The sequence below is a fragment of the Leptodactylus fuscus genome, chromosome 2 (genome assembly GCF_031893055.1).
Source record: "Leptodactylus fuscus isolate aLepFus1 chromosome 2, aLepFus1.hap2, whole genome shotgun sequence".
NCBI lineage: Eukaryota > Metazoa > Chordata > Amphibia > Anura > Leptodactylidae > Leptodactylus > Leptodactylus fuscus.
Window position 1 is genome coordinate 266,801,341 of NC_134266.1, and position 16,944 is coordinate 266,818,284.

The 16,944-nt window shown below is 37.9% G+C and overlaps 2 protein-coding genes across 2 annotated transcripts in view; one reads left to right on the forward strand and one right to left on the reverse strand.

Annotated features, from left to right (window-relative positions):
* CCDC81 (coiled-coil domain containing 81) overlaps positions 1–14,630 on the reverse strand; it is a 31,858-nt gene extending 17,228 nt beyond the window's left edge. The window contains exons 1-7 of the mRNA XM_075266213.1: positions 14,564–14,630; positions 12,513–12,574; positions 10,777–10,933; positions 8,440–8,696; positions 6,666–6,751; positions 6,075–6,226; positions 5,258–5,375 (exon numbers count right to left, since the gene is read on the reverse strand). Of these exons, the coding sequence (XP_075122314.1) occupies positions 5,258–5,375; positions 6,075–6,226; positions 6,666–6,751; positions 8,440–8,696; positions 10,777–10,933; positions 12,513–12,574; positions 14,564–14,630 (899 nt within the window). The remainder of the gene's footprint in view (positions 1–5,257; positions 5,376–6,074; positions 6,227–6,665; positions 6,752–8,439; positions 8,697–10,776; positions 10,934–12,512; positions 12,575–14,563) is intronic.
* The window catches only part of SYTL2 (synaptotagmin like 2), a 328,908-nt gene continuing 324,927 nt past the window's right edge, over positions 12,964–16,944 (forward strand). Inside the window, exon 1 of the mRNA XM_075266181.1 lies at positions 12,964–12,970. The gene's annotated coding sequence lies outside the window, so the exon portion shown is untranslated. The remainder of the gene's footprint in view (positions 12,971–16,944) is intronic.

The following is a 16,944-nucleotide window of genomic DNA, read 5'->3' on the forward strand; positions in this document are numbered from 1 at the left end:
GTTCCTGGGACACTTAAACCTCCTAGGACCTGTATGTTCTCTAAGGAACTTATTCCAAATTTTTACCACCATAGGAGTCTTGTATATAATATACACATTCCGGCATAACAAGAAATGTGATATGAAATCTGAATAGAATGGCAGTGTATACGTATACTACAGCGCTACATATACTACAGCGCTGTCTTCTCATGTGAATACATTATATACCAATACTTTAAAGTTTAGATCTTAATCCAGCGTTTGATAATCTAGAAATTCTGATCATTTTCTGAAATGATTTTTTACATTCAGCGCATTAGTATAAGCTTATCCAGGACATTGTACAAGGAGGATGGAGTGTGTCCAACCCCACCGTGGTGTAGATATCACATGGTAAAAATAATACTGACCTGTAAACCTGCCGTCTCTCTAAGCACCTTTCAACATCTCACTGACAACTGATACTTATGAATAAAACTCACATCGTCCTCTGAAACATTTACACCCATTAAGGGAACATTTTGTCAGTGCAATGAATTGTTTATGAGCCTGAGAACAGGAACCAACTCTTACTATATACCTGGACCTGAGGGCAGAGAGATACGGAGACAACACCAAAGTCATAGTCACAGCTAAGCTTTACTTCTACAAGGGGAAGATGCAGTTTGTTGGCCTATAATACTGACTGACAAGCATATCACTACTAAAATACTGCTCCTATGTACAAGAATATAACTACTATAATACTACCTCCTATGTACAAGAATATAACAGCTATAATACTACCTCCTATGTACAAGAATATAACTACTATAATACTGCTCCTATGTACAAGAATATAACTACTATAATACTACTCCCATGTACAAGAATATAACTACTATAATACTGCTCCTATGTACAAGAATATAACTACTATAATACTACTCCCATGTACAAGAATATAACTACTATAATACTGCTCCTATGTACAAGAATATAACTGCTATAATACTACTCCTATGTACAAAAATATAACTACTATAATACTGCCCCTATGTACAAGAATATAACTACTATAATACTACTCCTATGTACAAGAATATAACTACTATAATACTGCTCCTATGTACAAGAATATAACGACTATAATACTGCTCCTATGTACAAGAATATAACTACCATAATACTACTCTTATGTACAAGAATATAACTACTATAATACTGCCCCTATGTACAAGAATATAACTATTATAATACTACTTCTATGTACAAGAATATAACTACTATAATACTACTCCTATGTACAAGAATATAGCTACTATAATACTGCTCCTATGTACAAAAATATAACTACTATAATACTACTCCTATGTACAAGAATATAACTACTATAATACTACTCCTATGTACAAGAATATAACTACTATAATACTACTCCTATGTACAAGAATATAACTACTATAATACTGCTCCTATGTACAAGAATATAACTACTATAATACTACCTCCTATGTAGAAAGAATATAACTACTATAATACTACTCCTATGTACAAGAATATAACTACTATAATACTACTCCTATGTACAAGAATATAACTACTATAATACTACTCCTATGTACAAGAATATAACTACTATAATACTGCTCCTGTGTACAAGAATATAACTACTATAATACTACCTCCTATGTACAAGAATATAACTACTATAATACTACTATGTACAAGAATATAACTACTATAATACTACTCATATGTACAAGAATATAACTACTATAATACTACCTCCTATGTACAAGAATATAACTACTATAATACTACTCCCATGTACAAGAATATAACTACTATAATACTACCTCCTATGTAGAAGAATATAACTACTATAATACTACCTCCTATGTACAAGAATATAACTACTATAATACTACCTCCTATGTACAAGAATATAACTACTATAATACTACCTCCTATGTACAAGAATATAACTACTATAATACTGCTCCTATGTACAAGAATATAACTACTATAATACTACTCCCATGTACAAGAATATAACTACTATAATACTACCTGCTACGTACAAGAATATAACTACTATAATACTACCTCCTATGTACAAGAATATAACTACTATAATACTGCTCCTATGTACAAGAATATAACTACTATAATACTACCTCCTATGTACAAGAATATAACTACTATAATACTACCTCCTATGTACAAGAATATAACTACTATAATACTGCTCCTATGTACAAGAATATAACTACTATAATACTGCTCCTATGTACAAGAATATAACTACTATAATACTACTCCCATGTACAAGAATATAACTACTATAATACTACCTCCTATGTACAAGAATATAACTACTATAATACTACCTCCTATGTACAAGAATATAACTACTATAATACTACCTCCTATGTACAAGAATATAACTACTATAATACTACCTCCTATGTACAAGAATATAACTACTATAATACTGCTCCCATGTACAAGAATATAACTACTATAATACTACTCTTATGTACAAGAATATAACTACTATAATACTGCCCCTATGTACAAGGATATAACTACTATAATACTGCCCCTATGTACAAGGATATAACTACTATAATACTGCTCCTATGTACAAGAATATAACTACTATAATACTGCTCCTATGTACAAGAATATAACTACTATAATACTGCTCCTATGTACAAGAATATAACTACTATAATACTGCCCCCTATGTACAAGAATATAACTACTATAATACTGCCCCCTATGTACAAGAATATAACTACTATAATACTGTTCCTATGTACAAGAATATAACTACTATAATATTGCTCCTATGTACAAGAATATAACTACTATAATACTGCCCCCTATGTACAAGAATATAACTACTATAATACTGCTCCTATGTACAAGAATATAACTACTATAATACTGCACCTATGTACAAGAATATAACTACTATAATACTACCTCCTATGTACAAGAATATAACTACTATAATACTACCTCCTATGTACAAGAATATAACTACTATAATACTACTCCTATGTACAAGAATATAACTACTATAATACTGCTCCTATGTACAAGAATATAACTACTATAATACTGCCCCCTATATACAAGAATATAACTACTATAATACTGCTCCTGTGTACAAGAATATAACTACTATAATACTGCTCCTATGTACAAGAATATAACTACTATAATACTACCTCCTATATACAAGAATATAACTACTATAATACTACTCCTATGTACAAGAATATAACTACTATAATACTGCCCCTATGTACAAGAATATAACTACTATAATACTACTCCTATGTACAAGAATATAACTACTATAATACTGTTCCTATGTACAAGAATATAACTACTATAATACTGCTACTATGTACAAGAATATAACTATTATAATACTACTCCTATGTACAAGAATATAACTACTATAATACTGCTCCTATGTACAAGAATATAACTACTATAATACTGCCCCCTATGTACAAGAATATAACAACTATAATACTGCTCCTATGTACAAGAATATAACTACTATAATACTGCTCCTATGTACAAGAATATAACTACTATAATACTACCTCCTATGTACAAGAATATAACTACTATAATACTACCTCCTATGTACAAGAATATAACTACTATAATACTACCTCCTATGTACAAGAATATAACTACTATAATACTACCTCCTATGTACAAGAATATAACTACTATAATACTGCTCCTATGTACAAGAATATAACTACTATAATACTGCTCCTATGTACAAGAATATAACTACTATAATACTACCTCCTATGTACAAGAATATAACTACTATAATACTACCTCCTATGTACAAGAATATAACTACTATAATACTACCTCCTATGTACAAGAATATAACTACTATAATACTGTTCCTATGTACAAGAGTATAACTACTATAATACTGCTCCTATGTACAAGAATATAACTACTATAATACTGCCCCCTATGTACAAGAATATAACTACTATAATACTACCTCCTATGTACAAGAATATAACTACTATAATACTACCTCCTATGTACAAGAATATAACTACTATAATACTACTCCTATGTACAAGAATATAACTACTATAATACTGCCCCTATGTACAAGGATATAACTACTATAATACTGCTCCTATGTACAAGAATATAACTACTATAATACTGTTCCTATATACAAGAATATAACTACTATAATACTACCTCCTATGTACAAGAATATAACTACTATAATACAACTCCTATGTACAAGAATATAACTACTATAATACTGCCCCTATGTACAAGGATATAACTACTATAATACTGCTCCTATGTACAAGAATATAACTACTATAATACTGCTATGTACAAGAATATAACTACTATAATACTGCTCCTGTGTACAAGAATATAAATACTATAATACTGCTCCTATGTACAAGAATATAACTACTATAATACTACTATGTACAAGAATATAACTACTATAATACTACTCCTATGTACAAGAATATAACTACTATAATACTACCTCCTATGTACAAGAATATAACTACTATAATACTACCTCCTATGTACAAGAATATAACTACTATAATACTACCTCCTATGTACAAGTATATAACTACTATAATACTGCTCCTATGTACAAGAATATAACTACTATAATACTACTCCTATGTACAAGAATATAACTACTATAATACTGCTCCTATGTACAAGAATATAACTACTATAATACTGCTCCTATGTACAAGAATATAACTACTATAATACTGCTCCTATGTACAAGAATATAACTACTATAATACTACCTCCTATGTACAAGAATATAACTACTATAATACTGCCCCTATGTACAAGGATATAACTACTATAATACTGCTCCTATGTACAACAATATACTATAATACTACCTCCTATGTACAAGAATATAACTACTATAATACTTCCCCTATGTACAAGAATATAACTACTATAATACTGCCTCCTATGTACAAGAATATAACTACTATAATACTTCCCCTATGTACAAGAATATAACTACTATAATACGGCTCCTATGTACAAGAATATAACTACTATAATACTACTCCTATGTACAAGAATATAACTACTATAATACTACTCCTATGTACAAGTATGTAACTACTATAATACTGACCACTAGATGATAATACTACCGCTTACGGAGATGAAGGATGTGAGTTATAATTTATAACATCTGGGTTATTATTTTATCTCTCACCTTTCTGGAGCAGTTTTTGGCTTTGGGATTTTCTCCAGGTCCTCAGTCAGGCTGATGCCGGTAACTCTGGCAGGCACAATGTACTGTCGGTTCAGCAAACGTTTAGTTGTGGGTGTTTCTGTAAATACGATGGAGATGATTTGCACTCTGCAGTCCATGTGCGTTACAGACATACAGAAATAGAAGGGTTAATAGTTTGTTAACTTTTTTTATTTAACATGAAGTAAGAGAAAGATGAAGATAAGAGCTATGTAAATCCCATCAATATTTGGTGTGAGCTTTCCTCTTTGGAGGAGGAGTCCTGACAGTGATGTTACGGCCCCACATATATAGCCCTGATCAGTCTGTCTGGGATGACATGAAGAAAGAGACGGATTGGAGCATGCCTACATCCATACATCCACATCCGTACTTAGTTCTCCAAGATGGTGGGAACAACCTTCCTGCTGAGTTCTGCCAGAAACTGTCTGCAAGTTATGGGGCAGCACGGTGGCTCAGTGGTTAGCATTGCAGAGCTGGAGTCCTGGGTTCGAATCCTGCCAGGAACAACATCTGCAAGGAGTTTGTATGTTCTCCCCATGTTTGCATGGATTTCCTCCTATTCTACAAAGACATACTGATAGGAAATAAATGTACATTGTAATCTCTATATGGGGCTCAAAATCTACAAATAGTGAGGTCCTCAGCAAACAGCACCTTATATCTCAGCTGCCGATTCCACCAGAAATCTACTTTATTCCATTGCTGATGTCTGATGCTGACAACTTATAGGCTTCCAGCATCACTAGGACCCGCAGTGTTGTCAGACACCTCCTACCTCTTCTGCTGGACAGTGGCTCCTCCTTGTCTTGCTCTTCTTCTTGGCCTGGTTGTTGGTTCATCTTTGGCTCCTCCGTCTTCCCCGCCTCTCCGTTTTCTTCTGGGATTGTCTCCATACTTGTAGATTTCTCCGTTCCTTTCATATCAATTCTAATACACAAGAGAATACATCGGGGAAGAGATCGGACACAACTGACAGATGCCTCAAACTTCCAAGACGCCCCCTTTCCATACCTAGTAGGGTCTATGGATATCACAGGGGTCTTTCTCTCTAGCCTGGTTATATATAACAGGGTCACCAATTCACTTAAAGGGTTTCTCCAACCCAGGAGAAGATCAGGAGAAGACGCAGCATATTGGAGGAGAAAGCTGAAGACTTGAGAAAGTAAATTGATGGATCTTTGACCCGTCCACTTGGTATCACAATGACCGGACTGAGGTTTTATCTTATTCTGGACAAATTGTCAGAAGATCCACTAAGCTTGGAAGAAGGAGAATGACCAGAAAGTGGATGGATGGAGAAATAGAGAAGCCTGAAGATCCGGGCAGAAGACAAGACGTCTTATAAAGGATCTCTCGTCTATATTACCTGGGGAATAGAAGAGCGCTGCATGATCGAGGGCGCAGCAACAAGTCTTCTCCTGAGGACATGACAGAATCCGCTGTGCCTGGTCTCTGATAAAGAAGAAGATGAAGAGATTCAGGGGAAGGGTCTCAGAAATACAAATGACTTGGTCACCCACTATAGTTATTGGCTACATGACCTCTATACAGTGCACGACATGGCCCCCATAAAGTATACATGACGTGGCCCCTCCATCTAGTACACATTACATGACCCCTATACAGTACACGGCATGGCCCCCATAAAGTATACATGACGTGGCCCCTCCATCTAGTACACATTACACATTTTCCCGTAAAGCTCTACTTTTGTCTCCTCTGACCAGAGAACATTCTTCCAGAACGGTTTTGGCTTTCTCAGGTAAGTTTTGGCAAACTCCAGCCTGGCTTATGTCTCTGGGTAAGAAGTGGGGTCTTCCTGGGTCTCCTCCCATACAGTCCCTTCTCATTCAGACGATGACAGATAGTACAGGGTGACACTGTTGTACCCTCGGACTGCAGGGCAGCTTGGACTTGTTTGGATGTTAGTCGAGGTTCTTTATCCACCATCCGCACAATCTTGTGTTGAAATCTCTCGACAATGTTTCTTTTGCGTCCACATCTAGGGATGTTAGCCACAGTGCCATGGGCTTTACACTTCTTGATGACACTGCGCACGGTAGACACAGGAACATTCAGGTCTTTGGAGATGGACTTGTAGCCTTCAGATTTCTCATGCTTCCTCACAATTTTACTTCTCAAGTCCTCAGACAGTTCTTTGGTCTTCTTTCTTTTCTCCATGCTCAATGTGGTCACACAAGGACACAGGACAGAGGTGGAGTCAACTTTAATCCATTTCAACTGGCTGCAAGTGTGATTTAGTTATTGCCACCACCTGTTAGGTGCCTCAGGTAAGTAACAGGTGCTGCTAATTACACAAATTAGAGAAGCATCACATGATTTTTCAAACAGTGCCATTACTTTTGTCCACTCCCTCTTTTATGTTTGATGTGGAGTTATATCCAATTTGGCTTTTTGACAATTCTTTTTGTGGTTTTCCATTGAAAACAAATTAAATGAAGATAATAATACCAAAGAATTTGTGATTGCAATCATTATCTGGAAGAACACGAGTATTATCTGACAGAATTGCAGGGGTGCCAATACTGTACATGACATGGTCCCCCATATAGTAGCATTAAATGAGAGGATGCAGCTCATTTATAATGAGGGACATCCCCTATTGGTGCAGGGACCGGTGTACTAAATAGCAGTCTTCATAAACCCGCCTCAGTGTTTCTGATCTCAGATAATTCACTTAAACGAACACTAAAATACACAAAAAACATAAAGGAAAATATTCCAACCTGTTTGTCTCGCTCCTTCCTTTCATCCCATCTGGTTTTATATCACAATTAGACTTGAGAAATATATGAAGAAATCCATGTGCTCCTTGCTATCCTGTGTCTGGCTGTAAGACAACTGGCTGCAGCAGGAGCCTCTCCCCACTCTGTGTAATAGGGCAAAAAAAAATAAGCCCTGCCCTCTTGGTTGAGCTCCGCCTCCTTTCAGCTTTTGTATGCACTACAGACTACAAAAATTGTGACAAAACGTAGGAAAAACAAAGGCAATAATGTTCTTCAAGGAAACGTTTTATGGAAATCCATTATTGTGTTTTTTTATGTTTTGGGTTATTTTTACATGCCCAGTCAAAAAAAAAAAAAAAAAAACCTTGAGTATATCAGACGTTCTTCACTTACATTACAGAGGGATCTCACTAGGGTTCCCGTCCCGTCCATACTGTTCACAAACTCCTTATAAAACTTCATCTTGACCTTCAGCTCCCGGATGAGGAGGGTCCCGATGTTCTTAAAGGTGAACTCCACATTTTGTTTCGTAGCGACTGATCGCGAGAAGGCGCTGAGGGTTTCCCTGACACAGGCCTCGACCGTGTCTCTGCTGTAGGGGCAGGCGAATGACAGGGCGACGAAATTAAGAGGGACGACGGGGATGTCACCTGTGGTCAGAGGAGGGGGAGAGAAAGTATTATTCACAGTATAAAAGGACACTGTAGTGATGATAGTACATCAGGTGACCGGTACAACCAATCAGAGGCCTCAGCGGTCTTGTGTCATATAGGCTGGTATCACAGCTGAGGTCAGTGATTGGCTGAGGCAGTCATGTGATTGGACGGCACATCATTGTTCTCGGAAACCCATTAAAAATACCATCAGGGATCACCAGAGCATCAGTGCTGGCGCGTCGGGGGATGGGACAGGAGTAATACTTATATTTCATTTTATAATATGTCCTGCAGTTACTTTCATTTCTAAATCTCTCCAACAACTTTAAATTTGAGCAATACATATATAGAAAGGCGATGTTACTCCATAGGGGGCGTATATTTCTGGAAATGATTAAGCTGTAGAAAACATCTACAATATGTCCGCACATTCATCTGTGACTGCTCGGCTGCCTATGTGTAAGGATTGTCCAGGACCGTGACATAATAAATTCCATTTCCAATGAAGCAGAAGCCATATACAGTACATTACATTACTTATCCTGTATTATACTCCAGAGCTGCGCTCACTATTCTGCTGTACAGTCACTGTGTACATACATTACATTACTTATCCTGTATTATACTCCAGAGCTGCGCTCACTATTCTGCTGGTGCAGTCACTGTGTACATACATTACATTACTTATCCTGTATTATACTCCAGAGCTGCGCTCACTATTCTGCTGGTACAGTCACTGTGTACATACATTACATTACTTATCCTGTATTATACTCCAGAGCTGCGCTCACTATTCTGCTGGTACAGTCACTGTGTACATACATTACATTACTTATCCTGTATTATACTCCAGAGCTGCGCTCACTATTCTGCTGGTACAGTCACTGTGTACATACATTACATTACTTATCCTGTATTATACTCCAGAGCTGCGCTCACTATTCTGCTGGTACAGTCACTGTGTACATACATTACATTACTTATCCTGTATTATACTCCAGAGCTGCGCTCACTATTCTGCTGGTGCAGTCACTGTGTACATACATTACATTACTTATCCTGTATTATACTCCAGAGCTGCGCTCACTATTCTGGTGGTACAGTCACTGTGTACATACATTACATTACTTATCCTGTATTATACTCCAGAGCTGCGTTCACTATTCTGCTGGTACAGTCACTGTGTACATACACTACATTACTTATCCTGTATTATACTCCAGAGCTGCGCTCACTATTCTGCTGGTACAGTCACTGTGTACATACACTACATTACTTATCCTGTATTATACTCCAGAGCTGCGCTCACTATTCTGCTGGTACAGTCACTGTATACATACATTACATTACTTATCCTGTATTATACTCCAGAGCTACGCTCACTATTCTGCTGGTACAGTCACTGTGTACATACATTACATTACTTATCCTGTATTATACTCCAGAGCTGCGCTCACTATTCTGCTGGTACAGTCACTGTGTACATACACTACATTACTTATCCTGTATTATACTCCAGAGCTGCGCTCACTATTCTGCTGGTACAGTCACTGTGTACATACATTACATTACTTATCCTGTATTATACTCCAGAGCTGCGCTCACTATTCTGCTGGTACAGTCACTGTGTACATACATTACATTACTTATCCTGTATTATACTCCAGAGCTGCGCTCACTATTCTGCTGGTACAGTCACTGTGTACATACATTACATTACTTATCCTGTATTATACTCCAGAGCTGCGCTCACTATTCTGCTGGTGCAGTTACTGTGTACATACATTACATTACTTATCCTGTATCATACTCCAGAGCTGCGCTCACTATTCTGCTGGTACAGTCACTGTGTACATACATTACATTACTTATCCTGTATCATACTCCAGAGCTGCGCTCACTATTCTGCTGGTACAGTCACTGTGTACATACATTACATTACTTATCCTGTATCATACTCCAGAGCTGCGCTCACTATTCTGCTGGTACAGTCACTGTGTACATACATTACATTACTTATCCTGTATTATACTCCAGAGCTGCGCTCACTATTGTTCTGATGCAGTCACTATACCTGTTGTGAATACTTTATTGAACTTGAGCGCATGAATTTGAGCCAGTTTTTCTGACAGAAGGAAGACTGGGCGTTGTATGATGATGAACTTGTTGTTGCCGACATCTAGTTTCTGTCTTGAAAGAGTGAATGTTCCCAGTCCTGGAATCTGCACCCCCTACAACAGGAAGGTAAATGAACTGTATGTAGGGTCCTCCGGCCATGTACAAGATCACAGCTCCTGATTACCAGGACACATCATTACACTCTTACTTATATAGCACCAACGTATTCCTTAGCGCTGTACCGTTGCTCACATTTAGTAAGTTAGCAAGCAGCGGATTGGTTGAAGGAAATATGACAGAAACTGGATTTGTTTGTAGTCTGTTACCTGGAGATATGTTGGTCAGCACAAAAGCTGTGGCTGCCGGTGGGAAATTTTCGGGTAAAACTTAACATGTTAAGGAAGTTCATAACAAGGAAGTTCCCTCTTTCATCCTGTGGGGGCGGTAGAACTCATAAGCAGTCAGAAATAAGAAAAGTATATTTATGATCTGCGTCCTACTAGGTACTATGATTAGATTATGGTCATATTTTGTGCTGACAGACTCCCTTTAACCTTAAAGGGGTTCTTCAGGACTGTAACACCAATGGCCTAGCCTCCTATCCTTAAGACAGGTAATGGAACGAGGTACTGTAAGCATCATTGGAGGTCTAGGTCTATGGAGGGGTTTATGCCGGTCACATGGGTGGTTTTCATTGGAGAACGAGTTAATGCCAGCATCATTGGTGGTCTAGGTAAACAATGATGTTAATTCCAGAGTCCCTGCTGGTCTAGGTTAGTGAAAGGGTTAATGTCAGCAACACTGGTGGTCTAAGTGAGTAAGGCGATTCCTGCCATTATCAGTGGTAGCCTGCATTACGGAAGGGGTTAAGGTGTATCCATGGTGGTTTAGGTTAGTGAAGTGGATCATGCAACACCCACAGCGGCCTAGCAAAGTGAAGTTGTTAATCCCAGCATCCATGTTACCTAGGTAAATGTAAGGGTCGCACTAGCACTGTGGGTGGTCTGAATTAATAAATGCGGAAATGCCATCATGATTGGTGGTTTACGTTCGTGAAGGGGTTAGCGCCAGCACAGTAGGCTTCATTAGTGAAGGGGTCATACCACGCCATCGGTGATCTGGGCTAGTGGAGATGTAATGCTAGCATCCTGGGTGGTCGAGGTTAATAAAGGGGTTAACAGCTGCATCCTTGCTGATCCAGGGAGGTGAATGGCTCATATCAGCATCATTGGTGGTCTAGGCTAGTAAAAGGGTTAATGGAAACGTCCCTGCTGGCCTAGGCAAGTGAGTGAGTCATATCAGCATTATTGGTGGTCTAGGCTAGTAAAGGGGTTAATGGCAATGTCCCTGCTGGCCTAGGTAAGTGAGTGAGTCATATCAGAATCATTGGTGGTCTAGGCTAGTAAAGGGGTTAATGGCAATGTCCCTGCTGGCCTAGGCAAGTGAGTGAGTCATATCAGCATCATTGGTGGTCTAGGCTAGTAAAGGGGTTAATGGCAACATCCCTGCTGGCTTAGGTAAGTGAGTGAGTCATATCAGCATCACTGGTGGTCTAGGAAGGTGAAAGGGTTGATGTCGGCATCCCTGTTGGTCTACAGGACTGAAAGTGTGAATTAGTACCTGGGGTCCCACACTGGTGGCCCTGACGTTGGTGCCCTATAATGATGTATAATAATAATATCAGTCACATACCTTCTGCTGGGCCATCTGGTGCTCCACAAACTCAGAGACAGAAGTCCAAATGGCACAAACATCTGCACGAAACACATTACAGAGGAGTTTATTCAATAGAAAAATGTATAAGGGCACAAGTGAAGGAATCCGAGATCTGCGTAGACTTATGCCACAGTCCTGTGCCGGGAGATCACTGCAAGTACTGGCACTATTGCTCTGTGTTTGGCCATGTATAGTACTCACTAGCACCCCCCACTGGAACATTGGGTTCATTAGTATAAAGATGTATTTAGGGCCAGAAGACCCCCTTTAAACAGGACCAGTCAGCAAGTCTCAAAAGTCCACTGACAAACCTAAGCACTTGGCGTTTTGTTTTCTAAATCTGTTCAGCTATTCCGAAGATATAAGCCCTGTTGGTGTTGGTGTAGATTAGGGATGGTAACACTGCCTAACATACAGCCCACAGAGAAAGAACAGTGTTACCGCCCACTTGGCTAATAGACCCTAATCTGCATAAGAACTAACAGAGCTTATATCTTCTGAATAGCTGAACAGATCTAGATATACAAAACGCAGATTTGCCAATCGGTGGTCCAGGAAAGCTGAGTGACACTCAGACCCCTCATACAGAACATTTCTGACAAAGGTGGCTATGTGCTCCTGTTGTGCGGAGTCCGGGATCATCATATTGCACGCGCAGGTAATGGACTGAATTAGCGGCTATTACGTTTCGCTCTATTCAGTCCTTACATACGCGCGGCGGATTTATTACCTGGTAACACAATACGTAGAACAATGCCGCGAGTGAAACGAGACGGCCGCTCGCTAAGTGGGACACTTTCCTGTAGAAGGACATTGCTGAGTGGAAGAATCGCGAATAGGGAGAGAGTCCTGGGGTCAGGTAGAAGGAAAGTTACTAGCCTAGGTTAAAACTAAAGAGCCAATTTCGTTGCGTTACTTTAAATCGCATTTGATTTACGCAACAAAATTGGTTTTGTATAGAACATCCTGCAAAGGCAACAGGACTGGCGCACAATATCTAAGTCTGCTGGATTTGTTTGCAGGTCATTTGCAAGTTTTTGCCCCATATAGGGATCACAATGTACATTTTTTCCCCTATCAGTATCTCTTTGTAGAATGGGAGGAAATCCACGCAAACACAGGGAGAACATACAAACTCCTTGCAGCTGTTGTTACTGGTTGGGATTCAAACCCAGGACTCCAGTGCTATAAGGCTGCAGTGCTAACCACTGAGCCACCGTGTTGCCCCTAGACATTTTTTGCCGAATTGAAGCCCTAGACTCATGTTATGTCTAGTTCAGGTTCTGCGGGGGCGGAGCTGGACAATAATGTGAAACTTCCTGTGTCTTGCTCCACCCCCTCAGATCCTGCACTAAGTATAACACAGTGTATCAGTTTCGCCTGCAGTGCGCCCTTAACTTCAAAGCTTTCCGTACATCTGACCCATGACCTTATGCCCATTTCGTGCATTTTTCAGTCCCCTCTGGTTGATACACCATCCTATAGCAATGGTGGGGACTGTAGAGGACTGAGCCGCCCTTCACTCTGGAATTGAGGGGTTCCAGGTGATGGACCCCTTACAGACAACCCTTGTCAATATGCCCAGAGGACCCCTCTGTTTTATCCAGTGCAAATAGTAGGGTAAAGGTTCAGGTCGCTGAACCCCGGTCAAGGCTCAGCATGTTCCAATTTACTGCTATGGACAAATGTATCAGCACTTACATAGAAGTTGCTCAGTTGCAACCTGGCTCGCATGACATAGGAAACTGCATATATAGCAATCCCATACAGACACTATACATAGTATACTAGGAAACTGCATATATAGCAATCCCATACAGACACTATACATAGTATACTAGGAAACCACATATATAGCAATCCTACAATATCAGGGTCACCGCTAGCCCTACACTGGCTGCAGAGCACAGATATAGCATTACACTGACAGAGAGGAGAGGAGACAACTCCAGGGGTGACTTATTATTAGGCAGGTGACATCTATGCACATACCATAGGTATAAGGGAGCCTGAAGGTGGCGCCTTACCTTCCTCTGTGAGTTTCGGGAGGGTCTGAAAACCAATTCTGCCAGTGTCCTGCAAGAAATCCAACATTTTCGACACCTAAAAGAGAAAAGATAAAAGGAGGAAAATCAATGAAGTAAAATACACCTACAGCTATGCGAAGATAGATAGATAGATAGATAGATAGATAGATAGATAGGAGATAGAGAGATAGATAGATAGATAGATAGATAGATAGATAGATAGATAGATAGATAGGAGATAGATAGGAGATAGATAGATAGATAGATAGATAGATAGGAGATAGAGAGATAGATAGATAGATAGATAGATAGATAGATAGATAGATAGATAGATAAATAGGAGATAGATAGATAGATAGATAGATAGATAGATAGATAGATAAATAGGAGATAGAGATAGATAGATAGATAGATAGATAGATAGATAGATAGATAGATAGATAGATAGATAGATAGATAGATAGGAGATAGATAGAGATAGATAGATAGATAGATAGATAGATAGATAGATAGATAGATAGATAGGAGATAGATAGATAGATAGATAGATAGATAGATAGATAGATAGGAGATAGATAGATAGATAGATAGATAGATAGATAGATAGATAAATAGGAGATAGATAGATAGATAGATAGGTGATAGATAGATAGATAGATAGATAAATAGGAGATAGATAGATAGATAGATAGATAGATAGATAGATAGATAGATAGATAAATAGGAGATAGATAGATAGATAGATATAGATAGATAGATAAATAGGAGATAGATAGATAGATAGATAGATAGATAGATAGATAGATAGATAGATAGATAGGAGATAGATAGATAGATAGGAGATAGATAGATAGATAGATAGGAGATAGATAGATAGATAGATAGATAGATAGATAGATAGATAGATAGATAAATAGGAGATAGATAGATATAGATAGATAAATAGGAGATAGATAGATAGATAGATAGATAGATAGATAGATAGATAGATAGATAGATAGATAAATAGGAGATAGATAGATAGAGATAGATAGATAGATAGATAGATAGATAGATAGATAAATAGGAGATAGATAGATAGATAGATAGATAGATAGATAAATAGGAGATAGATAGATAGATAGATAGATAGATGATAGATAGATAGATAGATAAATAGGAGATAGATAGATAGATAGATAGATAGATAGATAGATAGATAGATAAATAGGAGATAGATAGATAGATAGATAGATAGATAGATAGATAGATAGATAAACAATTCAGGTATGTCTGCTGGAGATTGTCATAGGTGCTCATGGAGGGGTCACATTCAGGTTCTCTCCCCCCCCCCCCCCCCCATTGCCATCTATATAGACTACTAGCTGTGACTTCGTCTGCGGTGATTGTAGCAGTGGGTATATACAGGCGCAGGTAAGGTTTTCGTACTGTGTATAAGGTATGGGATATGATGAAATGTAACTTTGTATCTTGTTGTTGCTGTAATTCTGACAATACATGAGACTTTTGTGTTGAATGTAATTTGTATTTCAGCCGCTATACGGTGTTGGTATAAACTGTACATAGTGTCTTTGGGACAGAGGGATTACAAGTTAATATACTTGGATATACGACATTGTATGATTTGTTATTTTCCGCCAGTACATGTAAGTTTTGGGCACAGGATACTCTTGAGCAGCCACATAAAGTTGTCCATGTGAGGAGCCTGGTGTGGTAAATGTCTTCCTGCTACTCTCAGTGTTTGTCCTTGGGATTTATTAATAGTCATTTTAAAAGCCAAATTAAGGGGAAATTGTAGTTGTGTGAATTGAAAAGGGAAATGATTTGGTATAATTGGAATGCGTGGGGTTAACACACTGTCACCTGTAGCTGCTCCTGTAAGAATAGTGGCTGCAATGATATTTGTTCCTAGTTGTGTGACACGTAGCCTCGTACCATTACACGATCAGGTGATAGATAGATAGGAGATAGATAGATAGATAGATAGATAGATAGATAGATAGATAGATAGGAGATAGATAGATAGATAGATAGATAGATAGATAGATAGATAGGAGATAGATAGATAGATAGATAGATAGATAGATAAGAGATAGATAGATAGATAGATAGATAGATAGGAGATAGATAGATATATAGATAGATAGATAGATAGATAGATAGATAGATAGATAGGAGATAGATAGATAGATAGATAGATAGATAGATAGATAGGAGATAGATAGATAGATAGATAGATAGATAGATAGATAGATAGATAAGAGAGAGATAGATAGATAGATAGATAGATAGATAGATAGGAGATAGATAGATATATAGATAGATAGATAGATAGATAGATAGATAGGAGATAGATAGATAGATAGATAGATAGATAGATA